The following is a 24,122-nucleotide window of genomic DNA, read 5'->3' on the forward strand; positions in this document are numbered from 1 at the left end:
AAACATGTTTATTTAATTAATTTAGCCCTGGCATTCTCCTTAGTGGGGAGTGAGGACCCAAAGCAACTTGCATAGTTCTTTTCTCCTTGGTACAGCCCTGTATGAGCTCAAGGCCACACAGCAAATTATCATGGCACAAGTGGGGATGTGAACACAGGTCTCCCAGATATTAGGCCAACACTCTTAACCACTACAGCATACCAGCTCTCTATACTTCAAAAGTAGCTAAAATTATTGATCTTGTATTCAGAAGGTTGCTTAAAACTAATGTAAGAAAACTTGAGGATGCATGGTGGTCTGTGAATCTTAAGTGTTGCTCATCGGAGAACAAAACCAGGAGGTGATATTTATTTCAGACTGGTATGGTGAAGGAAGATTTACCACAAGTCTCCATGGAGTTCCATTAGTCCCTAAAGGAAAGGAAAGGAAAGGTTCCCTGTGCAAGCACCAGACGTTTCCGACTCTGGGGTGAGGTTGTTTTCACAACGGCAGACTTTTTACGGGATGGTTTGCCATTCGCTTCCCCAGTCATCTACGCTTTCCCCCCAGCAAGCTGGGTACTCATTTTACCGACGTCGGAAGGATGGAAGGCTGAGTCAACCATATAAAAGTCAATACGTAAAAAGAGACTGTATCTTTAAATGTTGTTTCCAATTGATATCAAGTGAAACAAGGTTGAGAGGAGATCGGAGAAAGATACCCCATCCCCATGTGGCATTTTCTGTATACAATTCAATACCTGTAGTGTACATTACACCATTTAAAAAAAAATAAATCTGTTTTTGTCCAGGGAAGAGGCAAAGCCCAGAGAAATAATCCAAAGGACAGTAATCTTGGAATTTCTCGAATAAACCTCGCCGTGTTAATTAACAACGCTTCGTTCTGGTATAATGATTTACCATTCGAATTTGCAAACGGTGGGTTACATCCGTTAGTAGCTTTCCTGGGGGAGGGGTGAGTCTCTTCTCATCCAGCATCGTGTGGAAGGCGAACGTGAAAAGACGGTGACAAGAGTCATCGGACGGGCGACTTCGTTGGGACTCTTGCCAGCTCCGGTTTTTTCCCTCCCCCCCCCCCCCGCCTCGCTTGGAGCGTTGCGCGCCTAGGAAAGCGAACTCTCCGTTTAGAAGAAATGAATGAGTTGGGAGGAAAGCGAGCGGCACTAAGACCGCCACGGCTCGGTTTCCGCCTAGGGTGGATTGCAGAAGCAGAGAGGAGGAGAGATCTCCAGACACGAGAGGAGGTTATAGGAAGAGGAGAAAAAGCAATGCTCCATCAAGGATATAGCTGAGAGAGAGAGGCAGAAGACCAGGCAATACCTGACCCAGAGGCGTTCCGAAAAAAAGGGTCTCCCGCAGACGGCATATAGGAAAGCGTTTTCTCTCTAAGGCCGGTCCAATGAACATGTCAGTGTTGACTTTGCAAGAATACGAATTCGAGAAGCAATTCAATGAGAATGAAGCGATTCAGTGGATGCAGGAGAACTGGTAGGTGGCGGCAGCTCGCGTGGGACTCCACGGTACAGGGAACGTGCACGCCGGGGGCCGTCTGGGGCTAGCCAGTGTCTCGCGCGGCAGGATTAGGAGAAGCACCAGACGTGTGGCGAAAGGATGGGGCGAGCCTGTACGTCTGCGTGCGTGCGCTGGGAGTGCATGTGTGCGCGCACACCGTGTGTGGGTCCGCATCTCACGTCTAGGGGCTGCTTTCTTTGAATGGGTCCAATGCTGGACCACCTCGCAGATGAAACTGGTGTCTACGGTAGAATCCCGTTGTTGATTTCTGGGGTCAAATTATATAATGCAGAATGTCTCCCCTAAAAAAAAAAATGTTTTAAAGAATTTAAACGGAAGCCAACTGGCTTCTTCCTCGCATTCCGCTTTACATTTGGCCTTCTGGTTTCACCTTTTATCAGTTCTCAAGCAGGCACTTCTTCTAGCAAGCCCCTCTCCCCACTCAGCTGGCAGAAGGCGGGATGAGGAAGACCCCCTTCCACCTCGCCCCACCCCCGAGCCAGTGCAAAAACCCGCCTTGCCGCTCCGCCGCATCTCTCCTGCTAGTCACTTTTTCATTAGGCGTGCTGGTGGTGACTATTAATGTGTCTCTGACATGGTCCCTTGGGATGAGGAGGGATGGTCGCGTCTGGCGCTGGTGGCTTGGAGGCCAAGGAAGGCTGGGAACTTGGGAGAGGAGTCGTGGTGGGGCTGGCTTGCTAGAGCCGGTATGCACAGCAAGGAAAGAGCACTTGTATTTTACCCACATTGCTTCCGTTGATACAGCAGGACTCTGCTGTGTAGATTCTCCAATAGAAGCCCCGTTTTATAGTGACCCCCTCCCCCGGTCTGATCTCCATAGATGATCCCTATTCCAGCGGCAGACTTGAATGCCCTTGACTCCCCGAAATTTTGACGCCCTTCTGCAAGGAAGGGTTATGCGGAGAGAAGGGAGAGGCTCCCCCAGAACGAAGGCATCCAGTGGGACGGCGATATGCCTCTCAGGGAGGGAAGGGGGGAAAGTCTTTCCAGACACCGGTGGGCAGCTTCCCCACATCCAGCCTGGACCAGCCAGCGAGAGAGGACTGCGTGTGCCGTGCCGTTCTCCAGCACGCCCCCGAGCGACTAACCAGCGGGAGGCTGCAAATGAGGCACCGGCTTCGGAGTCTTGCATCTGGGCATCTATGGCAAAGCCGGGCGCAAGGCCCTGAAGAGGGCGGGTGCCTCTGCGCATGAGCCAAGCGCATCCCCCAATCTATTCAGACACCCCGGCTTCCTGCATTCAATCGCGGATTAAGGGCTTTAGGTGAAAGGGTGGGGTTTCTGGGCTGGGGGATGAGCGCCGGCGCCTTCCCTGTGAGCTGTGCCGGCGGGAAGCGGGATGATAAAACTCTCTTGGCGCGGTTAGCAGCAGAGGACGAAGCCGATGGGCCCGGCGGCTCCGGCCTGCTTGTGTCGCTCCGAGCGGCCCGCCAGCCGCCATCCTCCGCTCGCTCACACCAACACGTGCTCCCTCCCAGCCCGTTCACGCTCCCTCTGGTTTAAATCTTCCACCCCGCCCTGCCCGCTTCTTTCTCCTCCCCCCACGGCCGGGCTTGCAAATCCGTAGCCGCCAAACTGACCGCGCTTTGCCAAGCGGCAGATTCGCGCAGGCGGGCCACAGCCCCTCCCTTTCCCACCCGGCCACGCAGTTTTCTCCAGCCCTGGCTGGGCAGCGGCCGCGTGCCGGAGATCAGGAGTGTGGGGTGAGGTGCCTGGGCCCAATCGCGGAGAAACCAGCGGACCATTGCAAAAGGCGGGGGGTCAGGACGGACCATGCACTGACTGATCACCACCAGCTCGCTCCTTTTCCAAGGGGAGGAGGGGATTGCATGGCTTTGTGCTCCCAGCCTTTGGACATCAGGCGCTGCCCGGCTGATCCCTGGCCCACCTGGCTGGCTGGCTGGCTCCCAGCTGCCAGATTATTAGTCTGGAGCGCTTCCTTCAGAAGTCTGCCAGTTGGCCAGCAGAAAAATCGCGGCCTGGTTGGCACTTGTTCCTTTTAATGAGACATGCAGAAATAGGAAAGGGAAAGGAATGGTTATCACTTGATGGTGATTGCTGTAGCCCAGGTTATTGGGGGTGGGGTGGGATAGAAGCTGATTTGATTAGTGTAAATAGTCCATCTTTAGTCCACATTACTGTGTTTCTCCAAAGATGTTAAAACCATAACTTTAAATCCTAAACTCTAGCTCAAAATTTGATAATCCTCAAATCTCCAAATTCATCACCCCTCACTCTGATCTTTCTGGAGGTACTGAAAAAGAAACTCAAGTCTTGGGATTCCTAGGGATGCCAGCCTCCAGGTGGGACCTGAGGATTCTCTAGAATTACAGCTCATCTCCAAAGATTTGTCCCCTTGGAGAAAAATGGATGCTTTGGATGGTAGACAATATGGCATTGGCACTGTGCTCTGCTTAAGTATCTGTCCTTCCCAGATCCACTCCCAGATCTCCGGGAATTTCCCAACGTGGAGGAGGCAACTCTATGGATTCATCCTGCACCCCTCCTTGTTGTAACAGGGAGCAAAAACCTGAGGCTTCTCCCTTTCCATGTGCTGCCTTTAAAAAGAAGGTGTATTTCATTCTGTGCTTGTCTTTCAATAGCACATCCGTGTAGACAGGCATGATGAGAAAGAAGCCCCCCCCCCCCCCCCCATATGCACACACTGCTGCTGTATGTGCTGTTACCAGAGGGGAGAGAGGAGAAATATTTCCTCTCCCCACCCCCCACCACAGCAATAAATTAGGAAAAGAAATCACAGGTCACTCTTCAGCCTGTTCTCTCACTTGCTCTCTTGCGTGAGACTGGCCACACAAAGTTACTGTTCTGCCACCCAAGGGAGTGCTGCCCTGACCACCCCATATTATCGATTAGAGAAAACAGGTGTGGTGTAGTGGTGAGAGTGCTGGCCTAGGACTAGGCAGCGTATCAGGTTTGAATTCCTACTCTGCCATGGAAGTGTGCTGAGTGACCTTGAGCCAGTAATAAAGGATCAACCTAACCTATCTTACAGGACTGATGTGATGCTGAAAGGCAGGAGAAGACAGTGGTGTAAACTGCTGGGCCCCAAATTAAGTAAATAAGTATATTCTCTTATACTTGTGCCTGAGAGTGGAAAGGGTCTCATGTCATGCAGTGACCCTTAGTTCTCACTTGTGTCCAATAATTCATATGTACCTGGCAATGCTGTTCTTGCTTTGTTCCTTTCACGACTCTTCCCAGCTCTTTCTAATGTAGGTGGATCTGGGCTTCAAGAATACTTGGAAGTACTGTGCTGCCTACAAACCTCCTCCTCCTCTTCTAAGATCTGTGCATGTTAATTAATTGATTGATATGATTTTTATCCTGCCCTCCCCACAAGCGGGTTCAGGGCAGGTTACAATAAACTGAACAAGAAATAAAACAATTTAAAAACCTGAGAACAACTATTTCAGAGTCCAGCTCAATCACAGAATGGGATTTTCAAACCCTATGGTGTCCAAAGTAGATAGAGGCATGAATGGTCTGGGTTATCAGAGTCATCACTATTGAACACAAATGGCTGCTTAAACAGGAGGGGCCAGATCAGTTGCCTGTCCTCCACCTCAACTAAAGGCCTGCTGGAATAGCTCCATTTTACAGGCCCTGTGGAACTGTAATAGATCCTATAGGGCCCTGATCTCCATTAGGAGCTCATTCCACCAGGTTACGGCCAGGGCTGAGAACACCCTTGTCCTGTTTGAAGTGAGGCAAACGTGTTTCAGGCTGGGAATTTCCAGCAGATGGTGATCTGCTGAGTGCAGAGCTCTTCGGGACACATGTGGAGAGATTTCCCACAGATATGTTGGTCCTTGCAGGACAGGGCGGGGTATAAATCGATAAATTAAATTAGAGGTTAAAACCAACACTTTGAAATAGATCTAGAATTTTATGAGTGCAGTTGGCATAGCATCAGTCAGATATGCACCTGCGTAGATGTCACAGTCAGCAGGCACGCTGCTGCATTTTGCACTAGCTGCAACTTCTGGATCTGGTACAAGGGCAGCCCCATGTAACACGAGTTACAGTAGTCTAACCTGGAAGTGTCTGTTGCTTGTATCACTGTGGCTGAATTGTGGGAGGAAAGGTAGGGACTAGATGCTGAACCTGCCAAAGATGGGAAGAGGCTGTTTAAGCCCTGGGGCTAAACCTTGTTAGATACCTATTGGAGACTCCTGGTATACAGTCTTGAAAGTGTCCTGGGCTCCCTTACATTGTAAGAAAGACCATTATTCCCAACTGGGAGATTTACTCTGCCCCAGTATTGAACAGCTATACAATGAATGTAGAGAAGGAAGTTCTACACGTACAATGTGTGTGAGCATTTCCACAAATACGCAAGCTTGTGAATGAAGGGAAAGAGGATGCGTGTTCCAAAATGAAAGGAGGAAGGGGATATAAGATGCAACAGGACAGAAACACATGGCAGTTGGAAGACGGGTCCAGAATAAATGAAGGAGGTACTCCTCTTTCAGCAGGCAATCTTATTAATGACATTCATGCCCTAGGTGCTGCCCTGACCACCCCATATTATCGATTAGAGAAAACAGGTGTGGTGTAGTGGTGAGAGTGCTGGCCTAGGACTAGGCAGCGTATCAGGTTTGAATTCCTACTCTGCCATGGAAGTGTGCTGAGTGACCTTGAGCCAGTAATAAAGGATCAACCTAACCTATCTTACAGGACTGATGTGATGCTGAAAGGCAGGAGAAGACAGTGGTGTAAACTGCTGGGCCCCAAATTAAGTAAATAAGTATATTCTCTTATACTTGTGCCTGAGAGTGGAAAGGGTCTCATGTCATGCAGTGACCCTTAGTTCTCACGTGTGTCCAATAATTCATATGTACCTGGCAATGCTGTTCTTGCTTTGTTCCTTTCACGACTCTTCCCAGCTCTTTCTAATGTAGGTGGATCTGGGCTTCAAGAATACTTGGAAGTACTGTGCTGCCTACAAACCTCCTCCTCCTCTTCTAAGATCTGTGCATGTTAATTAATTGATTGATATGATTTTTATCCTGCCCTCCCCACAAGCGGGTTCAGGGCAGGTTACAATAAACTGAACAAGAAATAAAACAATTTAAAAACCTGAGAACAACTATTTCAGAGTCCAGCTCAATCACAGAATGGGATTTTCAAACCCTATGGTGTCCAAAGTAGATAGAGGCATGAATGGTCTGGGTTATCAGAGTCATCACTATTGAACACAAATGGCTGCTTAAACAGGAGGGGCCAGATCAGTTGCCTGTCCTCCACCTCAACTAAAGGCCTGCTGGAATAGCTCCATTTTACAGGCCCTGTGGAACTGTAATAGATCCTATAGGGCCCTGATCTCCATTAGGAGCTCATTCCACCAGGTTACGGCCAGGGCTGAGAACACCCTTGTCCTGTTTGAAGTGAGGCAAACGTGTTTCAGGCTGGGAATTTCCAGCAGATGGTGATCTGCTGAGTGCAGAGCTCTTCGGGACACATGTGGAGAGATTTCCCACAGATATGTTGGTCCTTGCAGGACAGGGCGGGGTATAAATCGATAAATTAAATTAGAGGTTAAAACCAACACTTTGAAATAGATCTAGAATTTTATGAGTGCAGTTGGCATAGCATCAGTCAGATATGCACCTGCGTAGATGTCACAGTCAGCAGGCACGCTGCTGCATTTTGCACTAGCTGCAACTTCTGGATCTGGTACAAGGGCAGCCCCATGTAACACGAGTTACAGTAGTCTAACCTGGAAGTGTCTGTTGCTTGTATCACTGTGGCTGAATTGTGGGAGGAAAGGTAGGGACTAGATGCTGAACCTGCCAAAGATGGGAAGAGGCTGTTTAAGCCCTGGGGCTAAACCTTGTTAGATACCTATTGGAGACTCCTGGTATACAGTCTTGAAAGTGTCCTGGGCTCCCTTACATTGTAAGAAAGACCATTATTCCCAACTGGGAGATTTACTCTGCCCCAGTATTGAACAGCTATACAATGAATGTAGAGAAGGAAGTTCTACACGTACAATGTGTGTGAGCATTTCCACAAATACGCAAGCTTGTGAATGAAGGGAAAGAGGATGCGTGTTCCAAAATGAAAGGAGGAAGGGGATATAAGATGCAACAGGACAGAAACACATGGCAGTTGGAAGACGGGTCCAGAATAAATGAAGGAGGTACTCCTCTTTCAGCAGGCAATCTTATTAATGACATTCATGCCCTAGGTCCGCTGAGATGCATCTTTGACCAAACAAAATTGCTGCCTCAAATCCTCTCCCAACATCTTTGTATCTGCATTCCTGCAACCTTTTCTGAGCACAATGGTTATTATCTCTGATATCTGTTAGTTTCATTACCCTCCTCTGGTCTCTTCTGTTGCTGTTCTCTCAGTATTTACATATTCATTTGAGTTTCCCATATGGAATGCCATTCAGTGCCCCTCCATCTGTTGTTGTTCTTCTTTACTGTGCATATTGTTGTCTTCCTGGAGCTGCCACGTATGCACCCTGTTATGTTGGCTTGTGGATTTAAATATTTGATTCCAAAAGGACCCAAAGTGGCTCACAACAGTGACAAATAAATAAAACAAAAAGTAAAATAAGAATATGTTTGGGTCTGACCCAGGATTTCATAGCTGGCTTATCCAGAGTTGCCAGCTGAAGGCCATGGGCTAAGAGTCAGAGGGCCAGGAGCCATTAGAAGAAGATATTGGATTTATATCCCGCCCTCCACTCCAAATCTCAGAGTCTCAGAGCGGTTCACAATCTCCTTTATCTTCCTCTCCCACAAGAAACACCCTGTGAGGTGGGTGGGCTGAGAAAATTCTCACAGCAGATGCCATTTCAAGGATAACCTCTGCCAAAGCTATGGCTGACTCAAGGCCATTCCAACAGGTGCAAGTGTTGGAGTGGGGAATCAAACCCAGTTCTCCCAGATAAGAGTACACACTCTTAACCACTACACCAAACTGGCTCTCCTACAGGGAGAGGAAGATAAAGGAGATTGTGAACCGCTCTGAGACTCTGAGACTTACAGGTGCTTGCAACCAGGAAGGAGGTAGGAGCACAGCTTAGATGTACAGCTGGCCATTTCCCACAAAACTTGTACTTCATGTGCTGTTGTACCTTTATCCAACATCCTTGGTTTCTATGCTCCCTTCTGTTTAAACATTGCAGTCTAAGCCCTTTCTTCATTTCTGCCTCCACACCATGTGTCCTTATGTGACCCTTGACCTACAGTTTTTTGCCCTTGTCCTTTAAGGCATCCCATCTAGTTCCAACCATGTCTGGTTTCTAGTTGTTTGTTGTCGCAATATGATAATGTCTGGAATGTTTGGGCTGCATTCTTTCTTAATTCGGTCCATTATTCACCTGTTGCCATTCTAGAGTGGAATAGTGGTTGAGAGCTGGCTCAGATTTAATAGCTCATTTTTGTTTTACTGTATTACACAGTCTCTTTCCTTCTGTAGTAACGTCTTTAGAGGTTGCACTGTGGCCTCTATGATTTCTTGAAAAACAATAGCGATAGAGTCACATCTGTGTGTAATACTGTGTTCCTCTAAATAATGTGGGAAGTGAGCTTGGGAAGGGAACAAAGATGACTCCTGATCTTTTGGGTGTGTGCTGTTTGTTTTCTTGGTTCTTCAATGGGTTAAGAGCAACCCATATTGGTGGTCTTGCAGCTGAATGCTAAGAAAATTGAAAAAAAAAGTCAATCTTTATTCATGCTTATTGCCAGAGGAAACCTTTTAGTATAAAAACTGCATGATATATTTACAGTAGATAATCTGTTGCTTATATTTTAAATTGTATTCTCCTCTGCCATCCATAGGAATGGTAGCCATTCTCCAAATGCTGGCCAAGTTCTGTTGCCTGCTTAGCTTCAGGAAAAGAACTGCTAGTCCCAGTCCTAAACAGAGTTGTGCTTTTCTAAGTCCACTGTAAGTGGGCTGAGACAAGTAGTAACTCTGCTTAAGTTGTTGTTGTTCAGTCGCACAGTCAAGTCTGACTCTTTGCGACCCCATGGACCAAGTCATGCCAGGCCCTCCTGTCTTCCACCATCCTCCGAATTCTGCTCAGATTCATGTTTGTTATGTTAGTAATGCAGGACTGCACTGTAAATCTTTTAGGTACTTTCATGCCATGTGCAGCCACTTTGAAACAGAGTTTTATGTGCTCCAGTAGCATTCAGATCTGAAAAGGTTTGTTATAATTATACAGTATTGTTATCTTATCGGATCTTAATATAATAATCTGTGATCACCAGCTGAAGATGATGACATTAAGGGTTGCATCATGTGACTAAAGAGACCATCACTATACTGTAGTTACAGATCATATTCCATGCAGTGTAAAGTGTCAGCATAAAAATCTTAAATCCTTATGAAGGTAGAACATCAAGTCTATGAAATTGGCATGAGACATTGTGGCCTAAGAGCATGGTTTGAAGTTATAACAATGCACTGTTAGCTAGTAGCCTTGCCAGGGGTCCTGTTTCTGCCTCTGTTTCTCTGTCTGTAATACGAGCAAACTAATCCCTATCCCAAAGAGGATTAATTGCCTAATATTTTTGGACTTTGCTGTGAGCATAGTGGATGCAGAATGTGGTGTGGCATATTAAGAATAAGAAACAACAGTCATCATTATAAAATCCCTTGGGTTCCTTAATTTGCTGCAAGAGTTTATGTGCTGGGATCTCAATAATGATATTAACGAATTCACAGGGGAGATCCTCACCTCATGCTACTTCTTTCCATCTTCAGATACTGGATCTGTTACATATTGGATTCAAAATACAGGGTTCGATCAAATCTGATCTTTCACTGGTGAAAAAGGGTGGAGAGGATCCCCTTTCACTAATAAAAAGGTTATAATAGGGATCATGGGATCCACATGCACAAAGACCACATGGGATAAGGACTGTAGGAAGGAAGTTGATTGGCCACAATGGTGCATTTGCTAGATCCAGCCCAGAATTTCTGTTGAATGTGTCTAGTTATAGGGGTCCTAAAAATCTCTCTCTTGCCTTTCTGTCAACCATTTCAACCTCCTGGCAGTGGATGCAACTTAATTAATTCTCAAATACTATAGAAAACAAGATGAAGTTCAGGCTCTAGAGTTGTTCACTACATTTCTTGAAAATACTAGAAATGTGTTTTCTTATTTGAGGACACTCAGTTTGTTAATATAAGAAACCCATTTGGCTACCTAAGAAACTGGTTCTTCAGCTTTTTGGAATATACCAGGAAAGAGACCCAAATTCACTTGCTGGGTTTTTCGATTCAAGTCTCATCTGGATTTTGCTTCTTTCTTTATGAGAGAAACCAGACTAATGAATCTTTCTTCCCACAACTTTCTGTGTACTTGTGCAGAATTTATTCAATGATTTAAAAAAAAAAAGCTGCTCCTTTGCAGCCAGCTTCTGTGTTGACAGGGTGTCAACATTGTTTTCCATTTGGTGTCTGGAGACCTGTAAAAGTAAAACATTCTTACCCCCTCCCCAGCATAATACTCTAACAAAGGACAAAACTATTACTGCACAATCGTTCTTCCAGTTGGCGCATCAGTATCTGGAAGGACAGATTACATTGCTTCAGGAGCTGGAGGCAGCCTGTAGGACCTGTCAGCTGCTCCACTGCTGGAATAAAATGTAGTCAAAGGCAACAAACTCCTAAATGAGGATAATATTGATTTATGGATCAGTATTTTAATCCAGCACATATTCATGGGTTCATAACTCTGCACTGACTTTTAGGCAACTCTATGCTGAATTATGAATGAAATAATGGACTTTGGAAGAGAAGGCAGTATAGTATGGCAGGGTCAGTACTTATTTATTTATTTATTTATTTATTTATTTATTTATTTATTTATTACTTTGCATTTATATCCCGCCCTCTCCGCAAGCGGACTCAGGGCGGCTTACAGTATCATAAAAACAATCATTCCATAAAACATATAAAACCATAATACATTTATCAGTTTAAAACTATTACGCTATCTCGATCCAGTCTGGCGGTATTGGGTTCTGACTATGACCACCAGCTTCTGTAGGATGTCCGGTGGCAGCTCATTTTCAGTCAACCAGAAATGCCTGTCTAAACAGTTTGGTCTTACAGGCCCTGCGGAACGCCGACAGATCCCGCAGGGCCCTTATAGCTTCTGGGAGGGTGTTCCAGAGTTCTGGTGCTGCCACCGAGAAGGCCCTAGATCTTGTTGCACATAGCCTGGCTTCTTTTGGGCCAGGGGCAGACAGCAGATTTTTTGTCCCTGATCGCAGTGCTCTCTGGGGGATATATGGGGAAAGGCGGTCCCGTAGATAGGCAGGTCCCTGACCATAAAGGGCTTTAAAGGTTAATACCAACACCTTGAAGCGAACTCGGAACACAACAGGCAACCAGTGCAGCTCTCTCAGCACTGGCTGAATGTGCCCCCGTCGTGGTAGCCCCATTAACAGCCGTGCCGCAGCGTTCTGCACTAGTTGTAGTCTCCGGGTTAGCGTCAGGGGTAGCCCCATGTAGAGAGCATTACAGTGATCTATTCTTGAGGTGACCGTAGCATGGATCACCGTCGCTAGGTCGCTGCGGTCCAGGTAAGGGGCCAGCTGCCGTGCTTGCCGAAGATGGAAAAAGGCAGATCTAACAGTGGCTGCCACCTGAGCCTCTATTGTAAAGGAGGACTCAAGGAGCACGCCTAAGCTCTTGACCTTGGGGACCGGTATTAGTGGCACCCCGTCAAGGGCCGGCAGCTGGATCTCTCTCCCCGGACCGCCCCGACCCAGGTAGAGAACCTCCGTCTTCGTCGGATTCAATTTCAGCCGACTCAGTCTGAGCCAAGAGGCCACGGCTTGTAATGCCAGGTCTAGATTTTCCAGGGTACAGTCAGACTGGCCACCCATCATTAGGTAGAGCTGGGTGTCATCCGCATATTGATGGCAACCCAGTCCATACCTCCTGACAATCTGGGCAAGGGGGCGCATATAGATATTAAATAACATCGGGGATAGGACCGCTCCCTGCGGCACCCCGCAACTAAGGGAGTGCCTCTGGGATGCTTCCTCCCCTATCACCACCCTTTGTCCCCGATCTTGGAGAAAGGAAGTCAGCCACTGCAAGGCAGATCCCTGTATCCCCACATCGGTGAGGCGGTCAGTCAGTAGCTGGTGGTCAACCGTGTCAAAAGCGGCTGACAGATCTAATAACAGCAGCACTGCAGAGCTGCCCTGATCCAGATGTCGCATAAGATCATCCATGAGGGTGACCAGAACTGTCTCCGTCCCGTGACCTGGCCGAAAGCCGGACTGGAATGGATCCAGTGCGGAAGTGTCCTCCAGGAATCCCTGCAGCTGAGTCGCCACCGCTCGCTCTATGACCTTACCCAGGAAGGGAAGGTTTGACACCGGCCGATAGTTCGCCAATGTGGCCGGGTCTGCTGATGGTTTTTTTAAGAGGGGACGGACCACTGCCTCTTTAAGAGGTGTGGGAAAGACCCCTTCAATCAGGGACCTATTGATGATGTCCTGTAGTGGTTCACGTAGCCACGTTTGGCTAGCCTTTATAAGCCAAGACGGGCACGGATCTAACCTACAGGTCGTAGGGCGTACAGCTGCAAGGGTCCTGTCGACTTCCTCCAGACTGAGTGGACTGAAGGAATCCAGAATTGAACCAGAAGACGTGCTCGGTGCCCCAAGTTCATCTACTGTATTAATTATGGCGGGTAGGTCGTGTCGGAGTGACGAGACCTTATCTGCGAAATAGCTCGCAAAAGCCTCACAGCCTATTTCCAATTCTCTACTATTTTGTTTGCCCTGTGGCAATTCTGTTAATGACCGAATTATACTAAACAATTGTGCTGGGCGCGAGGTCGCAGATGCGATTCTGGATGCAAAGTGTTCCTTCTTTGCAGTCCGAATAGCCATCTCATAGGCCCTCATAAATGACCTATATGATGTTCTCGTGGCTTCGTCACGAGCGCGACGCCATTGTCTCTCTAGTCGTCTTAATCGTCGTTTCATCGATCGCAGCTCCGGGGTATACCACGGGGCGGATCGTGATCGAGGATGAAGAGGACGTCTGGGGGCGATTTCGTCGATGGCCTCGGAGAGCTGGTTGTTCCAGGTCTCCACCAGTCCATCCAACGAGTCGCCGGTAGGCCAAGGGTCCCGCATAGCCATCTGAAGCCGCAATGGGTCCATCTGACTACGCGGGCGAGCCAAAATCTGCTCACCGCCTAAACGGGACAGAGGTGGTATGTCCACACCGGCCTTCAGGACCTGCTGGTCAGACCATGGCACTGCCTCAGCAGATATCTGACCCATTGTTACTCCCGCCGCAAAGATCAGGTCTAGTGTGTGCCCAGCCTGGTGTGTGGGCGCTGTTACATATTGGGAAAGTCCCAGTGCTGCCATGGAAAGCACTAGGTCCGTCGCACGAGTGGACGCTGCGTCCTCGGCATGGACGTCCTCGGCATGGCCTTGGATGGGAGATCCTTGGATGGGAGACCACCAAGGAAGACTTTGGAGAGGAAAGCAGTGGCACATGACCGCTGCTTCTCATTTGCCTAGAAAGCCCCTTGCTATAAGTCAGTTGTGACTTGACAGCACTTACATACATATAGAGCTGAATGGATATTCCAATCAAACTGTATGGGGGGCATATCCACTTTCTGATTGTTGGACAGTAAAACTGAATGTCAAATGTCTCTCCAGCTTGTTGTCCATGCTGTTGTCCCAGTAAGGCAGCTAAGGCATGTGGGTTCATCTCCATACAGATGCCTGCTGTCAAGAAATGTCCACTCTTGCTTTAAAAGAACAAACAACCCATTGGCACTGCCTTTTTAGTTCAGAATTGGCTCCATCTGGCTGGCCACAGCTGCTCTTTCTTTCCATATCGCCTCAAGGTGAGCCACTTGAAGGACTTCTGCTGCAGCTGGAAAGCCTGGTTTGCACATGTGGGGGAATGAGGTGGCAGTGAGGCGGCAAATAGTACAGGTAGTAGAAAGAAGTGCACTCCTTCAGATTGCAGGGAATGCTCCCTGTGGTTAAAACTGCATAGAAAACCAGCATAGCAAGCAAAGAGAGGAGACACTCCTGTTTTCCATTTGCATGGAGGCGTCTTTTAATGTGAAGGACCTGGGTCTGCAATCTGAAATGGTACAGTCCATTCTGTCCCCCCACCCCACCCTGCTCGTTGCCCCTTCATATGCTTGCATACATGCACCAGTCTTGAATAGTAAGTATCCTGCATTCCCTTTCAAATCAGAAAAGAAGAATTTGCTTATATTGCAGTTGTACAGCACCCCGAAATGGTTTTAAATTGTAACTATGTTTTATTAGCTTTAACTTGTAAATATGAATGTTGTTAGCCACCCTGAGTCTGCTTGCGGAGAGGGCGGGATAGAAATTTAAAGTAAATAAATAAATTGGAATGGTAGCGGCTTGGCCTGGTGTCCTTGGGTTTTGGTAAGACATGGAGTTGACATTACCAGCTTGTACGTGGGCATTCCCAACCCCTAGGCAGGCTGTTCTGGTAGTAACAGCCTCCCCCCACCCCCAGGGAAAAATTGCACAGGAAGTTATTTGAGATGGCAATGCAGGTCCTCTACCCACAGGCCACTTTTGAACATTTTCATCTTTGCAGTTGATATTCAACATGATCATGTTACAGAAGTGGTGCTTTCTTGTTTAGTTGATACAGCTCTTCGTGTACCTTGACCTTGGGACAATGTTTCCCCGTGAGACACACACATACTTTGCTAGGGGTCTTTGTGCTCTACCTTGTCATTTAAATCCCTGCCTCTTGGTCCTCCGTAAGTGGTGAGCTTTTCTTTCTTTTTAGTGTTATATTGATATTAGCCCTGAACTGGATGGCCTAGGCTAGCCTGATCTCGTCAGATCTTGGAAACTAAGCAGGGTTGACCCTGACCAGTATTTTCATGGGAAACCTCCAAGGAATACCAGGGTTGTGATGTGGAAGCAGGCAAAGGCAAACCATCTCTGAAATGAGTCTTTCCTTGAAAACTCTGTCAGGTTGCCACAAATCATCCTTGCCTTGACAGTAAAAAACCCCCAACTGAAATGATATTTCAGAATGTTCACTAGCTCAGCAGCTGAGATTGTGTGAGGGTGGCCTCTGAAATCCAGTGTTTACATTTAATCTGTTACATAATTTTATTTTCTGTCAAAGAACGATTTATAGAAAGAATTAAAAGAAATTTGCTGCTGGATGTCAGGGTTCTCTTGTTGTTTTCCCTATCTGATTTGTGTGTGTGTGTAAAATTATTTGGAACTAAAGCTTCCTAGAAGCTGAAATGACTGCTATTAAACGGTCACTTTCTGAGAAGACAAGGGTGACTTGAAATGACAATAATGCTAGGAAAAGTGGAAGGTAGCAGGAAATGAGGAAGACCCAACAGGAGGTGGGTTGACTCCATCAAGGAAGCCACGACCTTTAGTTTGCAAGAGATGTTGATAAAATGTTTTGGAAGTAACTTCATAGGATCACTTTAAATTGGAAGTGACTTGGTGGCATGGAGTGTGCACACACAAAGCTATGTAAATACTAATAACAGACATGCCTCAAATTGGAAATGTGATCTATGTATTGAGCTGAAACTATCCACTTGGTATTCTGGTATTGGTCTGATCCTGCTTTAAAGTATGAAAGGCAACAAGAGCAGGATGGAGACACACACATACATACAGAGCAGGATGGATTCATGTGGCCAAGTTTTCATGTGCTAGTTGCAACCATTACAGCTGCTGTCAGTTGTACAACTTGATCCTGTGGTGGGTTACACCATTTGCAGTAATCCTAATCAAACTCACACCACTGACTTCAGTGAACCTAGTGTAACGCAAAATTGCACTTTTAGTCATTTGTTCATCAAATAATAATTAGTTCAAAGGTTGTATCTGATGAATGAGGCAGCAGAATCTTAGATGATGTAAATGCATTAAGAGTACTTTTCTCCAGAATTGTTATGCACATGCAAATTTAATATTTGAATGAATAAAATCAACTAAAGTTTAATTGGCCATGTGTCTTATCTGTTATGGTGGTGGACAGCACTACCCATTTGCCAGTTAATGGGGAAGAATGTTTATTGTACGGATCCTAAAACTTTATATCTCCTGGGGACCCTCTTCTCTGTTGCCTTTTCTGCTGAAGATTCTTATGCTTGCAGCCTGCAGCGTAGTTGCTAGGCTGCATGAGCAGAGTTTGCTTCCCTGGATAGGAAGAGTCAGGGGGCATCCATTTCGGTGCACAGAGAAAAAGGTGGGATCTGACAGTCTAACTGTCAGCACCTCGTCGGCTCCTTCATCTTGGCAGACGATCGGCCCTCCCGCCCACCCTGCATGTTATGTGGGCAATTGCTGGTTGCCTCCTTGGAGGAGCCGGGTAGGAATTTTTGACACCTTGGCTGATTGGCAGTGGCCGGGGTGCGTTTTTTGCCTACCCTACATAGCAGTGCAGTGGATTGAGGATTTGGCTATCGGGAGGCGCTGTTAAATAGGCGATCACTTTAGTGGCAGGTTTTGGGGGTTTAGGGCACTTTGTGGCTAGGGGAGGACTGTGAAGCATCCCCCTTTTGGGGAATTTGGGGTCTGGCATGATCAACCTTGGGGTTTGAAGACCCGGGTTTGGAAAATGCAGACTGTCCGGGAGGCTCGGCTAGAGGGTGCCTTTCTGTTGAGATGTGCATCTGGGTTTGGGCCCTCTGGTGCGTGCCTCCCTGCTGGGCCTGCCTGGAGGGAGCTGGGGGGCTGGGTCTCTCGCCCGTTAATGGCAGGGGAACGGTCGTGGTGACCCCTAGCCCTGGCCATGCCGCTGGTGGGGCGCCCTTGCTGTTTATTAGAATATTGAATAAAGTGGCCCAATTTTATACCGATACTCTGTGTCTGACTCTTTATTCCGTCCTTGGGGAGCAATCAATATGTGGCCAGTTTGAGATCATGCTTTAGGGAGACCAATGAGTTTGTGCTCAAAGATATTGGTGAGTCCTATTGTACGTTGTCATCGCATTGCTTGAAATAATGTCACATGCAGTGTTCCCTCTAAGCTGAGTTAGTGTGAGCTAGCTCACAGTTTTTAGCCTCCGACTCACACATTTTTGCCTTAGCTCAGGAAAAATGGCCCTAGAGGAAACTAATTTATGCAGCAGCTCACAACTTCAATGCCAGTAGCTCACAAAGTAGAATTTTTGCTCACAAGACTCCACAGCGTAGAGGGAGTATTGGTCACGTATACCCCTAGAACAATGTTCTTCAGCAATTGGCACTGTAAGAAGACTAATCATGATGGTAAAAATCATCCATTGCTTAACTTCTCATAGAGGAACCCTTTGATAAGATCCTAAGGAATGCACGCTTCCTTGGAACATTGTTTGAAAACCAGTGGCTTACTGCGTGAGAGGTGCATGTGACAACAAAACAAGAAGTTCAGCAACACCTTAAAGAGTGTTTCCAGCATGAGCTTTCATGAGTCAGAGCTCATTTCTTGAGATGCAATGCAGTGGGGAGCCTACCATAATAGGTGATTTGCAAAGCTTTAAAATATCTGTGGACAAACACTGGTTGTGATGTGAGCAACCTGCTTCTTCTGCTTCTTGCTTTTTCATGGATCAGGTTGATGAGATGGAGATCATGTTAGATGAAGTTTTTGAACACACTCAAATCTCTGTGCAGCTGTAAACCTTCTTATAACTTCCTCAAAAAGGTGCAATCTGGTTACCAAGCCAAACAGTACAAGTAATTGTGGCAGTGAAGTAAGGGGCTGAAAAAGAATTGGTTGAAAGGTGCTAGAGAAATAATGTGGAAGTGTTTGGTTTCAACACAGATATTGAAATGCATGTAGGTTGTGCTAGCTGAGAATTTAGAATCAACTTTCCAGGCTTGTCTCTTGGATACTGAGGTGATATACATTCTACTAAACCATAGCTGGGTGTTTTTGTTTTTTGTTTCAAATGTTTATATTGTGCTTATAATGTGATAGCAAACTCCTGCTATCCTTAAGGACAAACATTGGGTTGCTTTTTCACTCATTCTCACATAGTTGCTTTCCTTATTGCAGCCCCTGTCCTGCAAGGCTTTTGTACATGTGGGATCCATGGTTCCAAGAATAGCCTGGGAGAGGAGGTCAGTGGGAACCCCCATTATCTCTTTTGCACCAGTGGAAAGGCTGGTTTGATCCAACCCAACATTATTGTTCATCAAACTTTATTTATTTACAGCCTATTTTTAGCTTCCTTTCCTTGATCCCAGACTCACATCAAATGATAATGCACTTTAAAATCCACTAAAACATGAGGTGTCAAAAGGCCTCCTGAACAAGTCCACCTTGCAAAATCTCAGCAAAGCAGAAGTTTTTCTACCAGCTTCAGGGGTTTTAATTTCAGCCCTAGATCTGCAGTGGCTGACCTACCTACCTACCCCACAGGAGGGAATAGCCAACAGCTCTTGATCCAAAGAGCAGAACTGTTTCACAGGTTGATACTCCAGTCCTGATAATAATAGCTGTAGGGATGGCTTAGCTGGAATTAATTGTGCTGTAATCCTTCAGTCTGATAAAATGAATTACATTGCCACAGTGCTAAACAAGATGCTGTTTGTACTGTTGGGTAAATGCTGTATGGATGTACCAAAGGTGGAGATAAATATTTTAAGGAAATACTGCTTTTGATTCACATGCCACCATCACCCCCAAATGTGGGGGTCGGGGGGAGAGGCCTAGAGGGACAAAATCTGGAGACCTTCATCACGCTGGTGGCACACAGAGTATAGGCAGGTTATGCAATTTGTTCTCATATGGTTTTTGGATGGGTTCTCCAGGGAAAATATTTGTCTGAGAGGGGGCCATAATGGCTGTGGAAGATTCTTTAGGGAGTGATGGGTTACCGTTTTCTCACACAGCTTACCTCGCAGTCACAATCCTGTTCTTTCTGCAGCGTCTGTCGGATTTCCCACCATCTACGCCGGAGTTACAGGAAGTGCTGCGGCTTTTGCTTAGCAAACGTAAACTGGGTTTTAGCAGTTTACGTTTGCTACGCAAAAGCTGCGGTACTTCCTGTAACTTCGGCGCAGATGGTGGGAAATCTGACCAGATGCTGCGGAGGGAACAGGATTGTGACTGCGAGGTAAGCTGTGTGCGAAAACGGTCAGTGACAGCTTGTTTAAAGACTATCAAAGATTTCAGGTTTTCACGGCTGGTAACATCATTAGGGTTTGTAGAATCTTTCGGGCTCAAGTGCCGTGTTCTACTGGAGAAAGTTTTCCTTCCAGACGTTTCGTTCTCAGCTGCGGAGAACATCCTCAGTGGCGTTGCAGCTGGAGCAGGCGCTCTGACCTTCTTGGCTCACTTGGCTTGGTGCATTGGTACCACTCAATGCACAGCAGCCAAGAAGGTCAGAGCGCCTGCTCCAGCTGCAACGCCACTGAGGATGTTCTCCGCAGCTGAGAACGAAACGTCTGGAAGGAAAACTTTCTCCAGTAGAACACGGTACTTGAGCCCGAAAGATTCTACAAACCCTAATGTTTAAAGACTGTTCAGTTTCCCATTTGATCTGGTTGAGTTGCTTTACCTACCTGGAGAGGTAATTATAATTTGAAATCCTTTGCTATAGTGTATTCTGGTGTGGGAATAAGTATGTGGGAAGCAATTACTATTGATGAAACTGGCTTTGGATGCTCTTCTGCCATTCCATTACTCACATTACAAATAGAAAATGGAACCAAAGTCTGAGGAACATCTTATCTGACATCTGTACAACCAATCATATCAAACCCGGATTTTTTTCCACAGAAAAATTCCCAGAATTCCTTTGAATAACAATTAAATCTATGTCTGTGGGAACAATGGAAGCAATCCTAAGCAGGGACAGTTTAAAAACAACTTTCATATTCTGAAATGGGTCTTATACTCTGGAAAGTGCCCTAAGGATTGTAGCCCATTTGAACTAAGATAATGCATTGAATGGTTGTTGTTGCATCAAAGTCAAGCCTCTAGTTCTAGTACCTGAGCTGAACATTATTTGATTTTTCTGCATTGGGGTTTGAGGCACCTGTTTTCCATTGATTTGCATTCAATGAGAATTTTTGCTCAATCCTGACTGATTCTTGACCTCCCTCCTTATTACAGGCCCCACTGTATGTTGCTTTTGACCATGCAGGTCCCATGATGCCTACTAAAGCGATATTGGTGGCCAGAAGGGACTACCATCTCTTTTTCATGAGCTGAATAACTGGTTGGGTCAAACCCATTATCTTCTATATGCATATATTGTTGAATATAGTGTCATGCAGAACCACCAGTGCTTTATTATTTAAAATTTAACTAAAGATGGCTGATTCATGACTGACTGTATCATCTCCTGCTTTAGATGTTGAGCTCTTCTAGTCAGAATAAAGGCAATGTTGGCTGCTGAGTCATTATAATGACAAGTGGATTTCCTCTGTGCACTTATCACAGTGGCAATCTGAAATAGGTTGGTCTCTCTTCTCTCTCTGTATGTGTATGTATGTGTGTGTATATACGGTATGTTTTCATCTGTAGTCCTCCTTTCTCACTAGGATTTGGATAACGATAGAACTATTCAGTAAGCTGATTACAAAATATGATAACATTTGAACTGTCATGGATTCCACCAGATTGTTCCCTCAATTGAATTTTGGTGAGGATTCTGAATTTTCTGTTATCTTTTCTCCACATTACAATAGTGAATTCATCGGAAAGAGAAGCTAACTATTTAGCCAGTTTAAGCCTGTCATGGAGACAGGCCCTTAACTATTTATATTTGTGTGGTTTCAGAAACAGCAACCTTTCATTTTATAAACTGACTTTCTTGAAATCTCACCTGAAAATGTTCCAAGTTACTGCAGTGAACCTAGACTTGTCTTTTCCTCCTCTTGATTTGCCCACTCACAGATCTACCTCCATCTACTTGGTCTCCCTGCTTCATGTTCAGGGCCAAACCAACATACTTCCCTTCTCCCAGTTCTGCCCTTCCAGTATTTCTTATTTAATCTCATGTATATGATTGCTCAAGATTGGGCAAGGCTTAGATGAGGCAAAGCCCTGTTCCCTTTGCTGGCGCTCTTGCCTTTGTTGTGGTAAAGGGCCATGACTTGTTTATCAGACTAGGCAAAGGTGGAGAAGAGGAGCAGGGCTCAGCATCAAAATGGAAGAGCGAGGAGAGAGATACATACAAACATCCCAATTAAGATGCCAGGCACCTGTTCAGCTTGACCTTGTGTGCAGTCCTCTAGAGTTTTGTTCTGCCCAAGTTTGTCTGCAGGATGACATAAAAATAAATTTGCCCTCTCTCCAAATTAGGAATGATTCACATGGCTAAAACCTGTGTACTACATGTATACCTATGCTTGCTCCATACAGTCTAAGAGAAATAAGCATCTTCTTCTTTGGAGGGCCTCGAGTCAGTCTTTCATTCTCTCAAGGCGCATATATATGTTTATAGAAAAACTGTTTCTTCCTCTTGCACCTCATAGGTAGGTATAGTATACTTGGCAATTATATAACATCCAGTGGAGGCTCAAAGTAACGTAAAATGTTCTCCCTTTTTTCATTTTATCCTCACAACAACCCTGTGAACTAGGTTAGACTATCACTCAGCGAGATTCCATGGTGCCAGTAGGAATTCAAGCCTGGCTCTCCCAGATCCTAGTCTGATTCTCTAACCACCACACCATGCTGTTGAGGTGTGTCTCTTGACTTCCGAGGCTTATCAAGTCCTGTCATGAAAAGTGTTTGGTACATTCTGTTGGTCATGGTTGTTAATGGGCAGCATGAGGTTCATACAGTCAAATCTGGCAGCTTCCAAATACTGTGTTGTCTGACCTTTCTGCCTTTATTTTGGGGGCTCTCTAGTTGACCTGGAACATAACTTGTCATATTACATTTTGGCACACTCTTTTCAAACACTCAGACTTCTTTTTTTAAAAAATCCTTAATTATATATTCAGTACAGCAAACTCCTCCACAGATTATTGCTTCCCTAAGCAGCTGAATAATTTTATTAATAAGTATTTTAGCCACTTTTTCATCTGATTTTTCCTTCTGTGGAAAGTTAGCTAAGATGCAGCTTGTGGATGGTAAATTTACACATAAATAAGGTGAGAACTGAAACAGATTCTGAAGCTGCTGTTACAACTAAGAGCTGAGGAAGATGACTGTAAAATTTACAGCGGGGGGGTGGGGGGTGGGGAACACATGCACACACAGAGCGACAGTCAAATCACTATTCATGCAGGGAATTCCCACTCTTTTCACTTGTGCAGACTGTCGGTCTTTTGCTATCAGCAGGAAATGACAGCTACTCCCCTTGCAGTAATCCAGCCAATAACAGTCATCTTCTGATGTCTGCTGATGCAGAGTACACCAGTAGGAGCTCAGGCAGCCTGTGCTGATTGTTCAGAGATTATATGAGGTTATGGCTCCGGGAAGCTTGCCTGAAATGCCATCAAAACTTTGCCTGTGTGCCAGTGAAGCCCCTGTGTACCACTGTGCTCTGCTTTGCAAAGGGAGTCAGTTTTTAAGACCAGCTTTGTGTTTAGATTCATGTGAGGGTTTGACTCCCCCCCTTTTAAATTCTGATAAGAAGCATAATGTGGAATCAAAGTTGTCTATAGATCAGTATGAAAACATGGTTTTAAATATAAGATTAACACTGTCTTTCTAGCCAGATAGTGTGCTTTAAACAAAGAGATGTTCAAGTAATCTGAAACATATGCCTCAAAAGGCCTAGTCTCGTCACGAATCGGTGCAAACAGACACGTACACATAATGTTCTTTTTAAAAAAAAAAATTGGCTGCTTTCTTAGTACCAAGCAAGGCTCAAATTTTATTAAAGGCAGCCTTCATTTAATGCTTCAATGTAAAAATACAGAGGTATTTGATTTGATATCTAAAATTCTCCCTTTATTTAAAAAAATAGTTTCCCTCCATTGCATTCTAATCATATTTCGTTATGGGTATGCAGTTACCACTTAAATGTGCTAGTTTTGTGAAAGCATTTGATTTTAGATGGAATTTTGAACTTCTTTATATAGTTTCAAATCAAGCATGCATGCTACTTGGTTTCTGTAACAAACATATCTATGTGTAATTTAGTAGAGCTTTTTATATTCTAGCAGTATAGTCTGAAACAGGGGTGGCTAAACTTGCTTAATGTAAGAGCTACATAGAATCAACCTCTGAGGTTTGAGAGCTGCAAGACAAGAATGTCAGATGTCAGAGAGCAGGAAGAAAGGAAGGTAGGTAGAGGAGGGAGGGAGAAATGGAAAGAAAGCAACTTTAAATGCATTCTCCAAGCCTTCTCTAGGCTAGCTGATGAGGTGATGGGAGCTTCAAAAGCCACACAACATATGTGAAAGAGCCACATGTGACTCCCAAGCCAGTTCCTAGCTAGTTATTCTACCTGCCTGTTACAGTACAGCATGTATATCTGCTCAAGGAGCAGATGTGAAATTAAGAGTTTATCGTTTGCACTCTGCAGGCACATGTAATGTTACTAAGCAATGTGATTTACTTGAAGAGCAAGTGCCTTCAACTTTCCATAAACGAGGGCTAGTATGATCAGAATAGCATTCAGCT

The 24,122-nt window shown here is 45.6% G+C and overlaps 1 protein-coding gene across 1 annotated transcript in view; it reads left to right on the forward strand.

Annotated features, from left to right (window-relative positions):
• The first annotated feature begins 1,188 nt into the window (after positions 1-1,188).
• The window catches only part of ELOVL6 (ELOVL fatty acid elongase 6), a 113,236-nt gene continuing 90,302 nt past the window's right edge, over positions 1,189-24,122 (forward strand). Inside the window, exon 1 of the mRNA XM_060246932.1 lies at positions 1,189-1,487. Within this exon, the coding sequence (XP_060102915.1) occupies positions 1,399-1,487 (89 nt within the window). The 5' untranslated portion in view covers positions 1,189-1,398. The remainder of the gene's footprint in view (positions 1,488-24,122) is intronic.

The sequence above is a fragment of the Heteronotia binoei genome, chromosome 9 (genome assembly GCF_032191835.1).
Source record: "Heteronotia binoei isolate CCM8104 ecotype False Entrance Well chromosome 9, APGP_CSIRO_Hbin_v1, whole genome shotgun sequence".
In the NCBI taxonomy this organism is placed as follows: Eukaryota; Metazoa; Chordata; class Lepidosauria; order Squamata; family Gekkonidae; genus Heteronotia; species Heteronotia binoei.